The sequence below is a fragment of the Fringilla coelebs genome (assembly GCF_963513975.1).
Source record: "Fringilla coelebs genome assembly, chromosome: 3".
Classification (NCBI taxonomy): domain Eukaryota; kingdom Metazoa; phylum Chordata; class Aves; order Passeriformes; family Fringillidae; genus Fringilla; species Fringilla coelebs.
The window spans coordinates 50,799,542-50,823,140 of record NC_140030.1 but is presented as its reverse complement, the minus strand read 5'-3'; the positions used below and the strand labels follow the sequence as shown (position 1 = coordinate 50,823,140).

The 23,599-nt window shown below is 35.3% G+C and overlaps 1 protein-coding gene across 1 annotated transcript in view; it reads left to right on the top strand.

Moving 5' to 3' along the window:
• The window catches only part of TBC1D32 (TBC1 domain family member 32), a 73,985-nt gene that overhangs the window by 36,563 nt on the left and 13,823 nt on the right, over positions 1-23,599 (top strand). Inside the window, exons 24-28 of the mRNA XM_084202325.1 lie at positions 3,492-3,614; positions 4,901-5,009; positions 5,854-5,947; positions 13,589-13,714; positions 20,576-20,659. Coding sequence (XP_084058451.1) covers positions 3,492-3,614; positions 4,901-5,009; positions 5,854-5,947; positions 13,589-13,714; positions 20,576-20,659 — 536 coding nt within the window. The remainder of the gene's footprint in view (positions 1-3,491; positions 3,615-4,900; positions 5,010-5,853; positions 5,948-13,588; positions 13,715-20,575; positions 20,660-23,599) is intronic.

Here is a 23,599-nt window from a genome sequence, read left to right as displayed (position 1 = left end):
CAACCGACCACAGACTGTTACAGCTGCTGTGTTCAAGAGTAGTATCTTGCATCTTTCACCACCAGCTGAGCATTAGCAGATATGCCTGAAGTGAGGACAGAACATCAGAGTGGCTTTGGAAAGAACACATGAAAGTAAGGAAGAATTGTGAATGGTGGTGTATTGGGAACTGCAAAAAGCCAGAATTGGGTTTACCATAATAAAGGTCCTGTTTGAGAGAAATGTCATTTGACATTGGGAAAAAGAGCATACTAGTTTGTGTTCTTAAAAGGAACTCCTAGAAAAATATTGAGATGGTCATAAACTATCCTCATAATACGCATTTTTAGCAACTCAGATTAAATCATGGGCAGTTTATTATATTATTTTCAGGCAAAAACATTTAGAGAGCATAACAATTAGCAAGGTTTATTTACTAGCTGATTTATACCTCACAAAGGACCTTTTGTTGTGTCATAATTAAAAAAGTCATTATGATTCCACATACCAAAACCAAGGAGATAGCCCATGGAACAGAATACCAGTTAGAATGCTTTCTTTTAGATTAGGGATTTCTGCAGTGGAGTATTAGTTGTGAAATTGTAGTTGAAGGGGTAAAATCCAGGGAGCACTTTTCAAGAAAAACGGATATGGCAGGAAATTCAGAACAAAATTACTTATTCCTAGCATATTTTCACAACTATGATATGTATTTTGATATTTCTGAATTTCTTTGAAACTGCTCTTCTATAAAGGACTGCCTTCAGATAAACTTTTATTTTATATGCATTGCAGTTTGTTCCTGTGTGTATGGTATATCTTACTAGTAGCAATCACAGAATTACATAGTCAGAATTGAAAGGGAGATGGAAGATTGTGTAGTACAACTGCTCTGCTCAAAGTAGGTTCAAGTGCAGAGCATTACTCAGGGCTGTGTCCAGTCTGGTTTAGAGTATTGTCAAGGCTGGTGATGCTGCAGCAACTTTGGGCAATTTGTTCCACTGTTTTACCACCGTCACAGTATATTAAAATGGAATTTTTTGTCTTTAAATTCATGGCCTTTACATCTAGTCCTTTCACTGGGAATCACTGAGGAGAGTCTGACTGAATTTTCAAACCTTCCTGTTTGATGTTTATACACATTGACAGGATGTCTCCTGAGGACCCTCTTCTCTAGGCTGAGCAGTCATAGCTCTCTCAGTTTTTCCCTATGTCAGATGGCCCATGCCTTAATCATCCTCTTGGCCTTTTGTTGGACCTGCTCCAGTTCATCCATGTCATGCTGTTACTGGGGAGCTCAGAACTAGACCCAGCACTCCAGGTATGACTTCACCAGAGCCACTAGAGGGGCAAGGTCATCTCCCTCAAGCACCTTTTGGCAGCACTCTTCATTACACAGCCCAGGATGGTGTTGGCCCTCAAGGGCATGTTTCTGGATCGTGTTCAAGCTATTGACCATCAGGACCCCCAGGTCCTTGCCTGCAAAGCTGCTTTATGACTGATTGTCCCCAGCCTGTACTGTTGCATTGGGCTCTTCCCAGGTTCAAGAACTTCATCAAAGTGTATCTTCCAATTTTCAGCAGTATTTATGCTGGGAGTCTTTCTAAAGAAAATTTAAAAACGTATCTCAAAAATATATGCTTTAATCATATTGGGTTCTATCTGTAAAGATTTTATACATTCTCATAAGCATGTACTTCTTATGGATAAGATATTGACATGGGGAGTCTGATCCAATTCTTATGTTCCAAAAACAACCAAAAAAAAAGACAAAAAATTCCAAGGCTGTATTCAAGCATGGTTACAAATATACTTACTATAAAATGTTTGTTTGTTTTTTTAATTGGAAACTTTATACATGTATGACTTTGGAAGGTAGTTAATAGAATATTACAATTAACCAAATAACCTGTGCTTCAATAGTTGAATTTTTAAATGTCTTTTTCATTTGAATGCCCAAGCAGCAGCTCCTTACACTAGATCTCATAAATTTTGTCATTTAATTCTGCCGCTGTTCCATCTACCTAATTTTATTTGCTCATGGTTGGTTGCTCTTGTTTTTTTTGGGGTGTTTTTTTTTTTTTTTTGCTCTGCCTTGCCTACCAGAGGAGATGGTGTTATAAAGCATTCTCCCAAGTGGTTTTTAACTGCTGGTTTTTGCTATTTATTGTACTTCACAGAAAAAATTATCCATCTTCATAATAGTTTCAATGCTCTTTTCTGGGTTTTTTTCTTCTAAATAATAATAAAAAATTATAGTTGAACTGTCATTTCTTTTTCTCTGATTTAGAAAAGTACTGAGAAAAAATTGATGTCACAAAATAGTTAAAGAAATAAAGCTGAAGAGTACTGAAACTGAACAGATCAAGTTGTTTAAAAACAACAGGAAAAAAACTGAGACATATTCTCATCTTGGCTGTTTAATCCTTGACCACAACTGTATAAATTTGCAGGTGTTAAATTATTGAGAGAATAGCTTATGAATTTTTGCTATTGTCAGTAGAAACATATTAGGAATTACATGGAAGAAAATAAGCTTTGACTAACAGACTATGAATTTAAAACAGCATATTTTCTAGTTCATATAAAATCTTATGTGAATGCAAAATATAATGCTGATCAGCCTTAATTTATGTTGCATTTTATGACTGTGTTGAAACAGGAAATAAAACCAGTAACAAGAATGTTTAGCTACATTGTTTTCCTTTAACTGGAAGACCTCAATGAAATTATTCTGTTGTGGTTTTAGAGTGAATAGATTAGTTAAAACAAAAAGTAATATGATTTGGACTGGTTTACTTCAGATTTATATGAAAATATATTGGAGTACTTACCCTGTTAATTTGCCCCAAAGTTATGAAAGAAAATTGTATATAATGTACTGTCTTGTGCACTTGTTATTATTCATTTCATTTACCATTTGTGTTTCTCTGAAAAAACCCAACCCAGCAGATTTGTTGGTTATGTTACATGTTAAATCTTTTATTGCTTTTGAACCGCATTAAATGTGATTATACAGAAGTTCTTAAAAGCCTCTTTTCTAAATGAAATATATTTTTTGTACCTTCCTTCCCTCCTCCCCCTCCAGACAACCTAATTCTGAGTTGCTTTACCAGCCTATTATTGTATAATTTCCTTATATTTCACATGGAATGTCTTACTATGCCTGTATCATTTTTGTTACGCTGTAATGTAAACTCAAAAGTGACTGAGCTGACCAGTAGATATTTTCTCTGGTTGTTCAGTGCACACGAAAAAAAACCCAAACTGTTGGGAACCATTCCCTGTTTGCTTAAGGTTGGGCCACTTGAGTGGTTAAAAAGAATATAAAAGAGTGTTCCTGACCTAGTTGTGTGTGAGTTTTTTTCAGACACTTCAAGAGGGATTTTTTTGTTGCTTTTTTCTCCTCTCCCTTTCCATTGCAAGATCTCATAAACAAGTGCACCCTTGTCTTTCTGGGCATTACTGAAGTCCTGACTGATGTGCTACCATTTCAATGTGTCCTTCTGCAGGCTGTTAAATGTGCTGTGCTGTGAGCTCAATACCCTTTTACTCTTGGAGACTCAGTATAAAGTGTCACAAGTTTTGCTAACTGCTCAGGAGGAAAATGTCACAGAAACTTCAGAAGGACCAGGGTAAGAAGTTATTGAGGTAAATGTTATTTTAACTATCAAACTCTTCTCCTGAGAACAAATGCATGAATGCCTTAGTAGCTTTAAACGTACAAATGCTTTCACTTAAACTGTCTTCTAACATCCATAAGTTTCCTTACATGCAGGTTTGTCAGCAGTTTTAAATTATGAAAAGATGCAAAAGCCTTCTCTTCCTCCCATGTTCACCCCAAAAGTATAAAAAATAAAAAAACCTATTTGTTTTCTACTTTTTAATTGTATTACTCTTAAGTTGTTTCTAAAACAAAAAGTGTTTGAAACTTGTGAATGTAAGTATGCCTTTTAATTTTATATATTTTTTTAATGTTATGTATTTAATATAAAATCAGGGTATTGTTTTAATGTTCATGAATTACAGGCATCATCAGTTCTTTGGAGTTTTTATGAGGGATTATTTTTGTTGTTGTTGCTATTGTTTGGTTTGTAGCTTTGTCAACTCTCCAACAGTTTATTTGTAGTTTAGTCAACTCTCCAGCTTCTGTTACTTTCCACTGCTGTCTTCTAAATAAAATTGCACAGCGCATCCTTTCAAAAGGAAAAAAGTATTTTAGGGACAGAAGTGGACAGTCATTTAGTTACTGACATTTTTTCCTTTCTCATGGCATGCTGAGTTTTAAGTATTTTCCTCTTACTGTTTGCTTTACGGGACCATTACAGGATGTAAGTCAAACAGTATGGGTGAAGATGATAGTTATTTACTAGTTGAAGATGAAAGCTACTATTTCCCTACGAAGGCAAAACTTTTATTAAGAAACTTGGTGAATAAAAACTGGATGTTACTGCTTTCAAAAATTTTGTACCTTAGGCTGCACAGTGACTTCAGACAGCAAGTTGTCTCTGTTTCAAGTAGTGAATAACTCTGCTTATTTGTGATAGCAGAAATATACTGGTAGGCCAAATAAGGAGCAAATTTTTTATGGTCCATTAACTGTCACTGCCCTAATTATATAATTTATATGTGACAGAAGAAAATCTGTGAGATTTTCTATTCTTTTGGGTCCAGTAATTGCTCAAATTTTTCTAATCAGTAGTAGGTAGCAAAGAACAAAGTTACAACAATGCTTGGAGACATCTCAAAATGCTTAATGTTTCTGTTTATTTATGCCTATATGTATTCCAGTCTGTGTTTTAACTCTGGTATGTTTTTCAAAATATTCTTGCTTCTTTAAGTTTTCTGAATTAAATAGTCAGTAAATCACAGCTTCTAATTTTTGAAAGTTTATTGTGTATGCTTGGGGTTTTTTCCACAGAGTTTTTATAATTGATGGTCTGTCAGTGGAGAGAAACCATGTTCTTGTAAGGATAAATCTGATTGGAGGACCACAGGAAAGGATTTTGCCTTTGAGAGAATTAGATAAGGTTAGAATTTAAAGTTTATCGTTTTTTTCTGTAATTTCTGCTTTCATTAACTGAACATTTTTGCTGGTAATTCGGCATGTGAAAAATTATTTAACACCAGACCACCTTTAGCTTTATGAAGAGTTAATATTTTAAAGTGATACACTGAGCAAATACATTGCTCCCACTATCTGGGGATTGTCATGTACCTAAGACATACTATGTTCAGACAGCATGTTTATTTTGCTCCATTTTAATGTTACTTTTAAGAAAGCACAATTTGTTTGGTTTTTTTCCTTTTATATTTCTGTGTTTTCTTTACTAGCTTTCCATTTATCTTTGTATTATTTGATATTTTTTCCATTCTTGGGTTCTCATATGCAGTATCTAATACCTGGAGCTTTCATCAATGTTCTAACAAAGGAGTGTTTGTTAAGCAACTTCTTTAAATGTTCTACTTCTCCCTGGCTGTCAGTCTCATAAAGATGAAATGCAGATTACTGTCAGCACAGCAAAGACACCTAAATCAATGTATAAAGTTATAAAGTTGGAAATACAGTTTAGTATGTTGTTGGGGTTTCTTTTTTTTATTTTTTATAAAACTTGTAATTTCCTTTGTGGTTGAAAAAGGGAACTGTAAAATCAAAACTGTCAGTGGTATATACACCATAAAAAACTATATTCTCAAATGCTTTTTGGATTTTCTATGCTTTTTTTTTAGTTATAGCACATCTCATTGGAAATTGTAGTATCAAACAATTTTGGTGCGTAGGCTGTAATTCTGGGAACTATACCTTTGTGTGTTAATTGAGAAAAAGCTAATAATGTTTCTGCTAAATTAATTTTTTTCTGGTCCTGATTTTAGGGCAGTGGTCTATATCCTTGGCCAATGTTCTCATCGTTCCCTGTGCCAAAGTGCTATCTTGCAGAAATTCCTAGGAAAGCTGAATTCAGACAAGGTAGGTAGAAAGCATGCAAGCAGTGTAGATTTCATGCAAGTATCTCAGTCAATTTTAAAAATTTCTTTTTCCTTCCTCTCTGCACCCTGCTCCCCACCCTCACATCACACTGATCATAATCTCATTAAGTACTTGTGGTTATTTCAGTCCTGGCTGCAATTGTAGCTAAATAAGTTGGTTTGGTTTTGCTTGTCTGGCTTTGTGCAACTGTCAATCTGAAAGCTGTTTGGTAATCTAATTCTTATGCACACTTCAAGATTAACCTTCTGGCTCGTCTCTGGTGGGTGACTCATAAGGTACATTTATATCATCTCTCTAGTAACTGAAGCAAGACAGTTTGCTTAAACTGCTGAGTTCTTTGTACACTATTTTCTTGATTCACATCCCTGTGTTTACTGAGCTTGGTGGTGTGTGAAATAGACAGCGTTTAGGATAGTTGGTTTCCACATTCAACATCAATTTGAAGTGTGAGCAGACTGAAGAATCCTTTGAAGAACTACCTAGGCACAGCAGTTTAATTCACACAGAGAAACTGTTTTAAGGTTTTAGTTTGCCTAGACAATGCAAAAGAATCAGGTGAATTGTTTGGTAAATAAATAATTCATTGTATTTGTTCATGTTTACTATATCCCTGAGATGAACTTATTAGAAATTGTGAATTTCTTTAGCAGAGACAGATTTGCAGGAGTGGTAGAAATTTTACGTTAACTGTGGGCTATAAAATAGTCTGTTTGTGTATATCTGGGGAAAAAAAAAAAAAGAAAGGTGATTTTGCTTTGACCAGAGGAAAGGCCATATAGTTATAAACGGGAGTTTTCTGTATCTTAGCTTTTGTAATACTGTTCCAGGCTTCCCAAGACAAGTTTCATAGTAAACAATCAGATAATGGTAAAGTGGGTGTCTTCAAGGAGGCAGTAGTGTCACTCTTGCGTTGGAAAAGCATATTGTATTGTTATTATTATTCTCAGAATGTGTTTAAAGGATCCCTTGGTTCTCTTATTCAGAATAATTCTGTTGCTCATCATTACCCAGTGGGCTAATGAAATAGATATTACAGTTGTCACGTTTGTGGATGACAGCCAACTAAGAAAACTTGGCTAATACTTTTTCTAAAAGTAAATTTGCTGAAATGAAATTTCAAAGGTTTGCAAATGAGTTTGTTGAAAAATTGACATCAAAGAAGTGTTTTAATTTTGAATGGCATTTTTGATGGTAAAGGTAACTGAAGTAAAAGATTATATAACTGCAAAATGAACAGAACATTTGGTAGTGGAGTCAAAATATTTTGTGTTTGTTGTTTGAAAATAAAAGGGAAATAAACCATTGAAAGTGTTCTATTTCAGTACTAGGTTAAAAAAAACAACAAACCACTCAATTGTGAACGTATGATTTGCCAGACCGAAGCTTTCAGGATGTGTAACTTATTTTGAAAGAAAGCATTAGAAGAAATAGATCAAAAATTAAAATAATGAAGTTCATAAATTGCTATTCTAGTGCTTGCAAAAAAAGAAATTAAAGAGCATGAATAGAAAATGGAGAATATCTGAACTGTATTTTTAAGTGCTATGATATGGCAGTGATAGAAGTTTTCTTTCACAAGAGAGGTGAAAAATACTATTACAAGATGGATCCATGAATTACATTTGTACAAGATCTTACAAATTCTTTGTTGTGAATATTCAGAATTCATGTTGTGTGCTACTCACATTGCTTGGAGTTTTTAGAAAAACACTTAAATTTTTGTTCTGCTTTAGTGCAAGGAGATAGACAGGGTTCACACAGACTTTTGATTGGCAAGAGTTCTGCAACCATTGTGTGAATGGGAATGCATGAGTGCTTTATTGTATCTGTTGACAAAGGTTGAAGGCCAGCACAATGTCTCTGCTTCTCTGAACCTGTCTGTGTTCAGATTTCATGCTGTAGTGTTTAATTATGTAAGCTGGTAGGTATCATTCTGGTCCTCTTACTTTGTGTGTTCCTATGACATGAATAATTAAGACTAGTAGATTCTTAGTACTATTAAAGAATGTATAGTTTCTTTGGCTGAAAAAACTGTAACTGTAGGTTTTGTTCTGTCTGTCCTGACCTCTTATGTGTGTCCTCTTTTATTGCTCAAGAGGATCTTATCTTTTCTTTGTACTTTGAAAATGTATCCTGTATACATCACATAATTGTGATGGCAGATGTAAAAACATAGCCTGAGTTGAATTTTTAATATATTTATATAATGGAGATGGCTTTTGAGCATTTAAAAAAAAATAAAAATTTACAGATGTGCCTTGAATATAATACTGCTAATAGTTCTGTTTATAACCCTCCTTTCAGATGGAGTTGAATGACAGGTGCTATAACAGAACATTTTGGAACTAGTGTGGCCAAACTGAGGTCAGGGAAAAGGAAGCTTCATTTCCAGATCTCTAAACTCTATTTATTCTGTATCTGGTATAATGGAAAACATGGAAAAAACTGCAAGTAGCTTATGAGGGGTGGTTAATTAAAAGGAGTTGTTCACACTGAGTTTTTCCAGCATGAAAATCCAAGAAGTGGGTAGGATTTTTATTCTATAAATTCTTTTGAAGGACAGTGCTTAACTTGCAACACTAACACCTTATGGTTCAGCTGTAATAAAAAGCAGTGGTAAATCTGACAGCGTATGGAACATGTTTCCCAGCACCAAGGCCTGAAGGCTGTATGTAACAGAACTCTTCTTTTAACTCCCTTGCTTTTATTCTGTGCCATTATAGTGATCACAGACACTGGCAAGTGGATATTTTGACTCACTGAATAAAAAAGGACTATTGTAATTTAGTAACTGCATTGACTTAGTGGAGTATCTCTTCCCTTTCATGAGGACACTTTGAGTAAGCTGACTCGCCCAAAAAATACGTTTGTATTTGAGGAAAACTTGTAGTGCATCAATGCTTACAAATATCTGTCCTGGTTTTGCAGATATTAGGTATTTGTTTGTGTGGTATATGGGTCTACAGGAAAGGATTTATGGAAAAATAAATTTAGTTGATTGAATATTAATATGCTCTAATAAAGAGTTTGAAGACTACTGGATAGCTGTATATTAATGATTCACTTCTGTCAAAGATAATTTATAGTGAAACTTCAAGTGATTTATGTGGATCATTATTTATATGTGAAAATTAATTATGCCATTTCTACCTGTTCACACTCCAGTGAGATACCCTGTTGCTTTTCTTGTTTATTTTTTTAATTATTATTTCATTAGGGTAATTTGAGGAAGAACTATTAAGTAATTTTCAGAGTGATCTAATCCTTTTGCATTCAGGATACAGCTGCAAAAAGATTTTTATTTTGCTTGTAATATTAACTATATTGTAGATTAGAAGGCTATTAAACTCTAGTATTCACTCTTCTATTTGCACAGAATACATTTTTCTTTTCTACTCCTAGCTCTGCAGTTATGACAGTTGGTAAGGAGGGTGGCTGAAGAATATTGTCCGTAAATGTCCTGCAGTGGTGCATTCACTGCTTAACATTTCCCTCAACTTGAGTACTCCACCATTCATTTATCTTATTTTCTTCTGAAATCTTACATTCCAGAATTGGTACCAAAAATTTGTGGTTATTTCTTATCAAAAGTCATTTGGTAATTTATCTCAGTCACTGTTCTCTGAGTTCTTTGCTTTAAACTTCTGACTTGAATGGGAACTTGCTGCCATGTTTCAGGTTTGGTTTCATTGAAGATTTCTTGTTTATTTGTTTGATTGTTTGTTTGGTTTGGTTTTGTTTTTTAAATATGATTTCATTCTTTTTTTGTAATACCTGGTATTAGCAGTGTCTTTAAGGTTTTTTTTAAATCTTCCCTGTCAAAGAATCAGCCATATTATCTTTCCTCTTATCCCTATAATGTAACATAAATGCCTTTATCACCTATACTTCCTTGACTTGTACTCCTTTTTATATTTGTCATGGTATTCGTGTATAAGTCTGTTGCCTTTTGCTTTTAAGTCCACTCAATTAAAAAAAGATGAAAGAGTAGTAAGGTCTATGAGAAATGAGCTTCCTTAATTATATATCTCAATATAGATTTGCTTCTATGTACTAGCCAAATAAATTGTAGTCAGGTTATTAATCTCTCAATTAAGATTTTGAATAAGATATTCATGGATTTACAGATCTTAGTTATTAATCACAGAAAAAACACTTCTGCCACAAAGCACAGTCAGATGAGAAGAGGCTTGTTGCATTTCTTATGTTTTATAAAATATTGATGAATTTTCTAGGTCTTACTTGCTTTAGAGGATCTAAACAAGCTAGCTGAAGAATCATTTGAAGAACTATGAAGCAGCATCTTTTAGAAAAGGGAGATCAAGTTAAACTTGCTATTATGATGTAGTGGTTCAGATTTCATACATGCATGGAAGTGTAGCTTATTTATAAAGCAATTTCATAGCTTCATAAACTAGTAAATGTAGAGGTTTTGATTTTTTTTCATGGGCTTACGCAGAACAACCAATGCTAGCACAAAGTAAGTACAAGTAAGGGTTGGCATGGCAAAATATAACCTCATATGAAGAAGAGAGCAAAAGTACAGCAGATTAATTAATTTGACATTAGCTTTTTTTCAATCATGACCATATTTAAAAGCTTGCTAGAATCAGTAGAGGAAGGTCTTAGTAATTTTCTTCCTCATATTTTCTTTTCCTCCTATTTTTTTTTTCCTTCCCCTGTTCCCTCACCTGCTATCCTTCACATCATTCAGCAGGTCTAGTATTTTTCCAGGAAAAAAATCAAATTCAAGTCATTAATTTAGAATAACTTGTGAACTCATTTAGTGACAAACCAGAAAAGAGCAGAAATAAAAGCAGGACTTCTGTTTCTCGGTGTTGATGTGTTTAGAACACCACTATTGGTAGTGGTAGTGTGACAGCCTGCCCTCAGTAACACATAATATATATAGCCTAGAACTCTACAGGGTAATACTGTTGGGCAAGTTGTAGTTGCCTGCTAAATTGTGAAAGGAAGCTGCATTCTTTTGATATCATGAGTGGCTCGGAAGCAATTGTCATTCTAAAACCCCCCCAAGGTTCTGTCTTTTTTTTTTTTTGGTTTTTTTTTTACTGAGATGACCTGCTGGCAGAAGGGATAGTCCACAATAGTCCACATTTAATGACAAGTTAAGGGAAGCAAGTGGTTTACCTGGAAGAAAATAAGCTGCAGTAAGTTTCCACAGTATGATACCAGTTTCAGTTTGTACTGGATATATTAAATACATGACTGCACCACAGTATCTTGGTTGCATGGGTCTCTGGTACATTGACTGATTAAGTCTCAGCTTGTAGTCTCTGATCCTTGTCTGCCAAACTGAATTACTACAATCCTTGAGGAAGTAAAATAACTATTTAACTTGTATCAAGGAGTGTTTCTTCACAGTTCTTCAAAACTCAACTGTTTCAGAAATAACAAAAAAGGGCAGAGAAAGAACTAAAAATCATGCTGATAATACTGTAAGAATTAAATCCTTCTTCACATTGAATTTTCATAAGTAAGCTGTTCTAAGCATCACTGCATGTTATTTGGGAAGATACTGAGGACTTATTTATTTGAGGATAACAAAGAAATTTCAGGTTAATTAATTTGGAGTCATTATTAATGATAATAATTAAGTTATTATAATAAGATTGTTTTGAAATGTTATGTATTGTATAATGAATTCCAATGACAAGGATACAATCTACTAATTAGAAATCATTAAGGTCTTTAGATGAGCTTAAAATAAATTACATGCAAAATCATAATTCTGTTGAAAATATTCTAATAATCTAAAAACAATAAGATCCTTTGAAAAGAGTGTTTTGAAATAGAAATGCTATAAAGAAGTACCAGCAAATATTCTTCATATCCATAGACTGGCTCAAACAATTGCTGATGCTTCTCCTGGTTTAGGGCAAATTTAGGGAGGAAATCTCTGAAGAGGTCCCTCTAGAAAGCAGATTCAAGCAGCTCCTCCCCCCACCAGTTTGGGAGAAAAAAATCTCCTTTGAGAAAAATGGTAAAAAAATTTATTTAACAAGCAAAGTACTCATAAACATGAAAAATGAATAATATTAATGGTCCAGCAGCAGAGGGGTTGTATCCAGCTGGAGTGAATGCATGTGCATTTGCTTTGTGTTAGGTACCATCTTTATTTTTCCCCTCCAGATGGCCAGAAAGTATTTCATATCAGCGTCAAGTACTCTGGGAGCCAAGTTACCTGGTAGTTGCCAAGTGCCAGGGCTGCCAAGAGGGCAAACTGTGTCCTGAGGGGCATCGGGCACAGCATTGTCAGCTGGGCAGGGAGGGAATTGTCCTGCTCTGCTCTGCACTGCAGTAGCCTCACCTCAAGTGCTGGGGGCACACCATAAAAATATATTAATCTATCAGAGAGTGTCCAGAAGAGGGCAGCAAGGATGGTGAATGTCTGAGTGGTTATGCAGAGTGGTTGAGGTCACTTGGTCTGTTCAGCCTGGAGAAGAGGAGACTGAGGAGAGACCTCACTGTGGTCTTCAACATCCTTACGAGTGGAAGTGGAGGTGCACTGATCTTTTCACACTTGTGATCAATGGCAGGATTTGAGGAAATAGAAGACGTCAGGTCAGGGGAGGTTTACATTAGACATCAGGAAAATGCTATTCATCCAGAGGGTGGCTGGGGGCTCGTACAGGCTTCCCAGGGGAATGGTTACAGCAACAAACCTTGTTGAGTTCAAGAAGTGTTTGTACAACACTCTCAGGAACAGGTGTAACTTTTGAGGTGCCCTGCACAGGGCCAGGAGTTGAACTTGATGATCCTGATGGGTCGCCTCCAACTCAGCTTAGTCTATGGTTGTATAATAGAAAAGGAAAAGCCATGCACACAGACAAAGCAAACAAGGAATTAATTCTCTGCATCTGGGTAGCAGGCAGGTGTCCAGCCATCTGCAGGAAAGCAGGATTCCATCACCTGTAATGGTTACTTAGGGAGACAAATGCAATCACAGAATCAATTAGGTTTGAAAAGACCTCAGATATCATTGAGTCCAGCCTTTGACTGAACACCACCATGTCAACTGCGATCATGTCAACATCACGCAGAATGTTCCTCCCCTTTCTCTTTCTTCCCCCACTTTATATGCTGAGCATATTGTATGGTATAAAATATCCCTTTGGTCAGTTTGGGTCACCTGTCCCAGCTGTGTTTCCTCCCAATTTCCTATGCACCCCCAGCCTCATTGCTGGGGTAGCAGTAGGAAAGCAGAAAAGGCCAGATCTTTGTAAGCTCTGCTCTGCTTGCACAGATGTCTAGAACATCTCTTGATTATCAGCTCTGTGTGCAGCACAAATCCAAAGCATAGCCCCATACCAGCCACTGTGAAGAAAATTAATTCTACCCCAGCCAAAATAAGCACAAAATCCCATCAGTAAATAGAATGTTTTGTATAAAGCAGAATGTCATCAGCTTTAGGACTACTTCTGCAGTTTAATTGTCTTAGAAAAAGGCATGTTTATGCAGTCTTTTCTTAGGAGGTCTGCCAAAAATACATGTGGCAATGCAGTTGGGGCTACGTGATCTTTGAGGTCCCTTTCAAATCAAACTATTCTGTCAGTGTATGATCATTATAGAATAACACTAATTTTTCATTTCTTCTAGATAAGGATCTTGACAAGCTCTTAAAACTCTTGAAAAGTCCAGAGAAGCCAGCCGGGTGGGCAGAAATTTGTAGAAAACTGTTCTGCAAAGTCATGAAAACCAGACCAGATAGCATCAGTGGACCAAGTGAGTATGACTTGAGAAGTTTAACAAAGCAAGCAGACAAAAGACCACTAATAAGCAACTCTTCTTCTTTTTTTTTATTGAGGAGCACATTATCTATACAAGTAGTCCATAATTTTGTGTTGATTATGAAAACTATTTCAATGGTATTTTCCCAAGTAAGCAAGGCTTCTGCATTTTATGTTCTATTTTTCTCTTTACGACTGTTATCTCTCTATGTTTTCAGTGAAATTTGATAAAGAAAGAGGGCTCAAATACAAGTCTTTGTTCTAGATCTCTAGAGAGTACATTATTGAGATTGAAAAAGAAAGCCTGAAAGAAAACAGACGTTTCTCAGAGATTTGTGAATGAGTTAACATGGGTTGGGAAATTATAATAATGGGCAATTTCTGTAAAAAAATATCAGAATTAAGCCATACTAGACATCAAAGAATTTGTTTACTCAGGTTTTTCCTAATTTTCATATTTATTTTTAATGAACAGTGTGATCATGCAGGAGCATTGCTATAGCTCAGTTAAAAAACCAAAGTAGCCAAAGCAAAACCACAGATCATTCATATGACATATATCATCAGAAGTAAGACATAATAATTCCCTTGTGATATCATATAAGCTTGTGTAGCCATAAAGAAGTGAGGTGTTCTCAGAAATTGCTGGCTTCCATTCCCATAGGAATTCTGATTATGGTCAGTATGTAGTCAAACTTGTTGTTTACAGGTGCCCAGGGTTTCCCTTTATATTATTTAGATAAGCAGTTAATACAGCTGGCTGTGCAAATCTCTTCAGATGCTCTGTATCTGTTTGGAGATATTTCAGAAGCAGCAAAATATCTGCAGCTCTGTGGTTTGAGAAAACATCAAGTTCACTGAATCCACTTTACAAGAGACAGCTGTAGTGCTGTGTATCTTTTGCAGTATGCAAAACTCTCCCAAATTTCAGAGGAGTTGAGAGACCTCAGTCCAGATGCCCAGAAATCAAAGCTTTCTCTGTAGTTACAGATGGAGCAATCTCCATGGTTTTCAGAGCAAAGATGTACACTTGTGCTTTCTTTACTGGGCCCGTTATAAGGGGGACTGACATTAACAGGAGTTAAACCACAATATAATGAGCAAAGATAACATTAGACTCAAGGACTTTACGGAGTAATGTGTATTGATTTGTTAAAAATATTCTGTGATCTGGTGTCAGGACTACCAGATGCTGAATCTATAGAACCTGCTTGAACTCCATCAAAAAATTCCAGAGAAACTGTACAGTATCAATATCTCTAATTCACCCTTCCCATGTTGATTAGTCTCCCATCAGCTTGGTCAATACTTTTGTGCTAAATGCTCTGGTAATGCATTGCTTTTGGGATGTCCTTAGACTGGTGCTTTCTCTGCTAAAGCATCACCTCTGACTGTAGCTTTTAGGTAATTTCTGTTCTCAAATATTAAAATCTGCTTTTCAAAAGGCTTCATTGAACTGCTGAAACCTTCCCAGGCTTGCATGTCTTTTAATACATCAGGACTGAAAGTCTGGGAACTTTCTTGGTTTCCTAAAACAAAATATTGTAGACAACCAGCTCCCACAGTCTGGTGTTCTAAGCACAATAAGCTATGACAAAGACATTCTTTCCAGTGTTCCATTCATTCATTCCTTCCATAAAGGTGCCACAGATCTGTGGGTATTAGGGTGTATAGCTCCATGTTTTCTTTGGGTCACTTATCAGCAAGAGAACCGTGGGGAGAGCCTTTGGCCAGGTCATGTCTTGGCTTCTTTTGGACTACTCATTACAGTATTTGTGGCCTCTCTCAAGTGTCTTTAGTACATCTAGAAAAGAACTTTCTGTGTATTTGCATCTAAGCTTTGGCAGAAAAAGAAGCAGGCAAATCAACTCCTCTGAACAAGAGTTTAGATTTATGTAGAAAGTTATTACTCTGTATGAATTTAGGCTTACCATAGTGCATGTTCAAATAGTTCACATGACTGAAAGGTGACTTGTGGTTTTGTTTTTTTTTTTTCTCTTGAACCAGAATCTCATCTTGACTATTTTAGCCATGCCTTTTTCAATTATCTCTTCCTTTTTGTCCTTCAGATATGGCAAAATGTTGTTTTCCATTCCAGCAACTCCTTTTTTCATCTGTTCCCAGTTAGCGTTGTATCAGCGTCTGGCTTCTGGGCAGATTCAGCATCCTTATTCCACTCCCCTTTTAGGAGACTTTAAACCCAAAGCAAAATAAATTAAGGGTATTGCAGAGATTATATCAATTATATACTAACATTCTTCCCTTCATAATGAGATACTCTGTCCCCAAATCGTATTCTTCTCAAGCTTTATATTCATATGTAATGTGGATAGAGATAGTAAACTCAGCTAAAATTGCTTGCTCCATAGAGTCTTTCAGATTTTCCATCGCCTATCTCCCTGAGGATCTGGATTTAGATCTCCAATATTCTTTAGGGCCTATTAATTTACCTCCAAATCGTTTTTTCTTAATAAAAACCAACCAGCCAAGAAAAGAAAATACATCTCTTGAACTTTCTTGTGAGAACTTACTGTAAAACATAGGAATTTTCTCCAGCTTTTACAAATGAAATGTTTGATGGAAGCAGAGTGGTTACAGCAAAAACAGTGTTCTGGAATCCTTTAATATTTTGTGAGCTCTGCATCATCTGAGATAGCTCTATCAAAACAAGTTGACAAAAAATACAGTGTGCCTTTGAGGCAGTGTCATTGTTTGTGATGTATGTGTGCTGCAGCCTTTAGCAATTGCAACAAAAAGTTGAAACTAACTGCAGGACTTTCCCCATAGGATAAAGAACCCATGACTGTTGTATGCTGTAGTAGTGTTTTTAGTTCAGGATAAAAAAATGCTGATATTGTATTTTCAAAATAAGATTTTAGAATAATACAAATTAGATGTTTGTGGTTTTGTTTTCATTTTTATGTCCTTGATTTTCCAAGGAAGATGTGTTAGAATTTGAGTGAAACAGTGGGTCTTTATGTTATGCAGAAAAAACAATTGCAGATCAGAAATTCTTTCTTCTGACCCCCAAATCAGTTTGGAGCCACTGTAAGCAGTGGCACATGAGTGCACATGAATGTCTGTGCAGGTGTGTAAAGGTTTGGTTTGGTTTGAAGGGCTTTTTTTTCCATTAATAAAGAAAATTCTTGTATATTGATATAACATATGCAATGTTCATCTCTGATGGAAGCACTGTCAAAATTATCTTGTTTTCTTCTTTTCAGAGAAAATGTAGGTTGTTCATTTGTCATTTTAATGTACAATAATTGAAAGTCCTCCTTGTTCTTGCTATCAATAATGGAATTGCTAACTCTGTTTTTCATATAGTTATTAAGCTGAAGTATGGTTGATGGAGTTGAAAATTTATGACGCTACTCTTGCAAAGAAGTAATCTGTCCAAGATTTTCACTCTTGAATTTCTAGCCTCTAACAGAAGTCACAGAACACAGAATCCCTTCCACTCAGCAGAGTTGGAAGAGATCATCAAAGATCATTGAGTACAACCCCTGGCCCTGGGCAGACCATCCCCAAGAGTCACATCTTGTGCCTGAGAGCAGAACTGCTGTTAAAAAAAATCCTTTGTATTTTCCTTTAAACTCCTTTGAAACATCTGGATCATAGAACATGATCCAGTTGCAAGAGGATTTTTAAAAGTCTGATGATTTTTGCTTTTTGATCTTTTTGACTTAAAATTTTCAGAGTAGGAATTAGGTTAGTGCTCATGGTTTTTACCTATTACAACAGTTTTAATCACATGCTTTTTTTAAAGCAGTATTCTTATGTATTTTTATTCTTTTGAAGCTGTTTCAGTTACCTTCCTTTTGTACACTACTTCTTCAGGGAAAAAGAAAACTGGAGGAAAGTAGGTGTTTTATAAGCATACTGAAGTAATTTAAGAAATTACTTTAAATTTAAAAACATTTCTGTTTATTTTGTATATAATTACACATACCTAAATTAAAATTCTGTTATTTTGTGTGTAAGAATTAAATTCCCATGAGATTATTTCTAGACTCTTAAAAATTTCAATACTAACACAGCCAAGCTACCATGATTTAAGAAAAAACAAGATTTTCATGTGTTGGTAGGTCACATAAACTTTACCTGAAAATTTCGACTTTATCAGTAATACTGACTGTACTGTACCATGAACCTGCCTAAATGTCTTTTGTCTAGTTTTCCAGTTAAATGAAGAATCACTGAACCAGTTTCTCAAGTGGTGTCCAAATGGCAGCTAAATGATGTAGTATCAAAAGAAAAAAAATTAAATAGCTACTTGTCATTTCACATGGACATTCCTTTGGAAAAGGCAGTGTCCTGTGAAAACCATTTATTTATGTATTAACCACATGTGTTTTGAGACATATTCTTGTGTGTCTTCGTCTCTCAAACTTGATGAAAATATTTTCAAAGATCCTGATAGGCACTTAGATAAATGCTTTCAAATGGTGGAAATCAATTTAGTGCTTGAGTTTTAAAATATTGCTTAGCAGTTGAACTCTAACTTCTATTAACTCAAGCACTGAAGTGAAGTATTCACCTGCTAGGTCAAGCATGTGGCTGCCTTATGACAAAAAGAGAAGAAATGTACAGTGTCCCAGCTTGGTTTTAAAGTTTCTGAATTATGGGATATTTTAGTCTTAACATAGTTCCCATTTATTATTATAGTATGGCATATTTCAGTAATCCCTGTACTTATAGTCATACAGTAAACGTATAGCTAGTTACGAACTTTGTCTGATTTCTTCTTTTTGCTGCCTGCAGTTTCAGGAATAGACACGTTTGCTCATTTTACACAAATATTTGTTATATTGTTTGTGGGCCAAATTCCAGTAAGCATATTAGTGAGGATTAGTGAGTTTGTATATTCTTCAAAAAAGAATAAATTGTTACTCTTCTGTAAAGTAAATTGCTTTTTTTTAGCCCCATGTGTTTTATTAACCATGATTAAAAGTAGCTATATTATATTTAATTAGCAGTTTCATTTCACTGTAAGAGTGCATAAGAATATAAATTACACATGTAGGTTTTTCGTTTTAATTTAGTAGTCCCTTGCAAAGCAAAATTAATTTTGTTACTGTTGGAGTTGGAACTCTAACTGTAAATTCATGTTTAGCTGTTATAGTGAAACTTCTTTAGCATTACCAAAACGCAACCTTTTAAAAACTTTTTTTGGACTCATTCAGTGTAATTTTTGTAAATGTTTTAGGCAATTAATCAAGACAAAAAGAATTGTGATTTAATGTCAGCATGTTAGCTTAAAATAATTAGAAGAAGAATTAATTATCTTTATTATATCTTTTTCTTCATTGTTTTCTGGCATAACAAGCATCAAAGTGTGGGTGGAAATTCTCTCTTTCTCCTCCTTCTCATTCTCAAAAGAGCATGCACTGCTCTTTAACTGCTTCTGTCAGTTTTCCTGTCATCATGGCTAGCTCAGGAGGTTTCTACCTTTCTCTGTTGCCACCTCCAGCATGTGTCGTTGCTTTGCCTCACTTTTGCTGCTGCAGCTGCTCCTACCACTGTCTGCTTAAACAGAGTACTGGTGCTGCTACCAGTGATACTGGGTGCTCTTTATGGTCCCTTCCAACCCCTGCCGTTCCATGTTTCTTTGAGCTATTCAATTTAAAAGCAGAAAACCCACCTGGGCAATGGGTGCCTGGAATTATGTGCAAGAATGGGGGAATAGGAGCTGAAGCTTCAATGCTATTAACTGGAAGTGCTGCCAGGGAAGTGGTAACATGGTCTTTAAACGGGATCTCCCACAGATGGCAGCAGTTCTTACTCTCTAAGTATGCTCCCTTGCTTTGCATTCTTGTGAGGCCTATCAGTATGCATATCTGTATGCTTTATATCCTATTCATGGAGCCAACAACAGGTGTTTTAGGATAGCATTTACTTATAAAAGAAGGTCATTGTTACTATCCTAAATTCCTAGTATGGCTTACCTCATGCGGGCCTCTTCTGTGCAGTTTGTAAAGGCTTCCTCGTAACCTTTGTTTAAACTTGCATGGTGTCATGTGTTCAGTTGCCATAGCCTCAGACTTGGGGAATTGAGGAATCAGGGACAGTTTGGATAATGATTTTTCACTGAGAGGTCTTCTAACTTCCTGGCTAACATCTATCAAGGCAGGAGATAAGATTTCCTCCATAGTGAACAGATGTCAGCATTGGACATAGCTGTGCAATGTCTGCAGACTCAAAGTTCCATAGCAAGAACTGAAGAAGAACTTTATGCTCATCATTAAATACAGAATTTACAAGATTAAATACTCCTCTTGCATAAATTTAAATGAATATTTTTTATCTTGTGATGGTATAGGTAGTTTTATATTGAAGTTTGTTGGAAACAGCCCTTAAACTTCATGTGCTTTTGTTAGCATAATTTTGAGATGGTGTCAGCTTTTTGTTCTGTGTGGGTTGTTGGGTTTATTTGGGGTATTTGGTTGGTTGGTTTTGTGGTTTGTTTGTTTTATGGTTTTCCTTTCCTGTCTCCATACACAGACAAATGTGGTAAGATATTATAGTTTAATTATAGTTAATTTTCATTTCATATTGAAACCATGTAACAAATTCTGAAGTAATCCTTGGAGGATATGAAGATAATAAGAGATTCTCTTTCTGTTTACGCTGAATATATTCTCAGTAAAGCTATTAAAATTTAATTTAAGTTAGAAATGGTGTTAGGAATGTCAAAGTGTAATGCGTGTTTTGAGTTGTTCCCCATAAAATTATGAATAAATATGCAGGAATTTAAATAGCTTTACTTTCCCACATATTGTCATTTAGTTAGGTGACGTAGGTCCATATTTTCTTTGTTGCCTCTAATTTTTTAATGGGTTTTTATTTTTTGCAGTTTTGGCAGAATTAATTGAAAAGTTTGTGGCACGTCTTTCTGAAAGCAAAACAGATTGTTATTTCAGCACAGGAAGCTATAAAGGTCAGTCTTCTAATAATTTATTGCCATGCAGCTTCTTCATATTTAAATTACCCTTCTTCTAAATGTATCTGTATCATTTTGGGGGTTGTTTAAAATGTTCTTTAACAGCTCAGAAATTTATTACTTCACTGGTGGGAAATGCCTCACTTTAGAGAAGAAAATTATGTGCTCTAGTGAACAGAAAAGATAATTATTAGTGATGGGCTTTCACATTTCTGTGTGTATAATGGAAAGATGATGCAGAGCAGGTGAGGATGCGATTCAGAGTATTTGTTGACACCTATATAGATGATTTGCAAAGCTGGTGGCATAAATACATAAGATGGTGTAAGCAATCTGGCTCATCTTTTGAAAGCCCCACAAAGGTATACACTTTATATTGTATTAAGGGATATGTATTAAAGAACTGTTGCCTGAGTAATCTGAGTTTTAGTTTTGTACAGATGTTGTGCTTACAGCTGAGAAGAAAGGATGAATGATAAAGTTGATTTATTCTGAGTGTAAAGTAATGTGTTTGAATACTTTAAAGCACTGGTAAAATGAGAAGATTTAGAGCCAATGTTAATATCTGCTGGAAGATGCACTTTCATTCTTCACTCTTTGTCCACAACTCTTTTCTCCAGTTGTATTTCAGCCATTTAGAGTACTTATTCCGTTACTAACTGTGGAGAATCAAGCCTGCTTTGGGGAGAGTCTGTTGTTTATACTGATATTTTACTCTCCTATCCATATTATGCAGATATAGTATCCTTGGAGACTTGGGGCCTGCCTTTGAAGCTTCAAAGCATAAAACCTCTCTAAAAATTTTAGAAGCTGTCTTTCTTTATATTTAGTGGCCTTTACCTTCCAAATGCTTGCTAACAGGATACCCATAATTTCATTTGAGAATGTGTCTCTTTGCTTTATGAAGAGAGTTGTTGATGGGACAGTTATTTCTCTCACACTTTTATTTTTTCTTAAAAGATACCTTTGTCAAGGACAAGATATTTGTCTTGTCCTGTATTACTTTTCAACTTGTCATGAGGCATAATGAGGAATAAAGTAATTCCATGGACTCAAAAGGCTTTGTAATTACATATTTCTGAGACTTCCTAATTCAAATAATAATTTTGGTTGTTCCTTTAAAAGCTAAACATGCAAAAGCTAACTAGAGGTAGAAGAAACATCTGACTTCCATACTCTGAATGGATACCTTGTCCAGCAAAGACAACAATCCTGCTCTTCCTTAATTATGATAGCTAAGTACTTCCATCTAATGTGAAAGATCTCTAAAGAGAAGCAGTAGGCCTTACTCCATTCCCTTAGTCATCAAGTACCTTACTTTTAATCCACTCCTCTCAATCTTCTAGTCAAAGTTGGGATTTGAAGTACATTCAAGAAGGTTGAATCTTCTATTTGATTTCACCATGAACCACTGATTAGACAGAGGTAGCATCAACACTGCATTATTTATCTAAAATTTAGTGTCAACTTCAAAGAAAACAAAGTTTGAAAATCCTGTGACAATTGCACATATTCAATTAATTATCTAGAATAAAAACTTCAAAAGAATAGATACAGACAAAGATAACATAGTGAAAACCTCAGTTCTTGGTTTTCTTGAGCCTTAAAGATTTTCTTTTAATGATAAACCAACTCCATCTAATATTTATATTTTCTGTATGAGGGGGTTTTTGGGTCTTATACAGGTACTACTAGACATTGATTCTGGATAAGTTTGCCAGTTCAGTTATCCAATAAATGCTACAATATTTAACGGGTTGTCTAAGAAACAGTTTTCATGTGCAAGTGCTTTTGCTATTCCATGTGCTTTAATGAAGAAAAGCTTGAAAATGGGAGAATAAGAAGTCTTTTTAAGGGTTGTCAGTAATCTGGGGGTAAGAGGTAGGCAGAGGACTGGTAGTGCCCTATTGAGTTCTTTCCCTGTCAGCAACAGCATTATCACAGACTTCTTTTGTGAAGAGTTTTCCAGCCCAGGAAAGAGTGTTGCTCAGGCAAACACTATGTATCATCAAAGGTTTCTTTTAATTTTATAGGAAAACAGTTACTAAAACTTCATAGGGCCTTTTCCAGACAGGTGTAGCAATAAGGGTTAACCAGGGAAGTTAGTTTAGGCCAATAAATTCATGCTGATTGACTTGAAACAAAAGTCTGGCTCTAAAACTGAATCTATGATCATATTCTAATTCTACTCTGAACCAGTAAAAGGGCATCATTTTAAGAATTGGTCATATAGCTAAAATTACGTTCATTTTGCGTTCTTTTTTACATCATAAAATAAACAGTATGGCCTTCCTCTGAAGGGAGGGTAATGCACATTGAGAACCCAGGATGCATTATGCTTCCTATGTTTGTACCAAAGGGACAACAAAACAAACTCAAATCTTTATCAGACCTTATTTGTTTAAAATTAGATTTCTCACAGATAGAATAATGATTGGCCAGATTTCTGTACATTTCCCAAGGTTTTCTGGTAGTCTTTATGAAGTGTTGCTATTGCTTCAAGGAGAATGCCATGTTATTTCACAGTATGTTTTCATATAGTCCTGTAAGAGCCATCTAACCTAAATCCTAAAACTAGTTACTGGAGAGACATTTTTCTGTATGAGGTAAAGCTAATGAGTTGTTAGAAGGTAACATCTTTCTAGCTCCACATCTAAGTAAGCCAACATGAACTTGGCATTGGTATGTATCCACTATTCTTTTAAATAAATTTGGGTCTGAGGAACTGAAAGCCAGTTTCTAATAGTTGTTCATTTCAATGAAGAAAAGTCCCATTTTTCATGAAAGTGGATTCAGTAAAGCACAAAGATATTCAGCGTTTATCATGTTTCCTGAAATTAGAATTTGATTATCTTAAAAAAATGACAGCCTTGTAAACCTGTAGCTAGTTGTAATTAGAATAACACAGTCATCCATCTGCAGTGGAGCCCCTCAGGA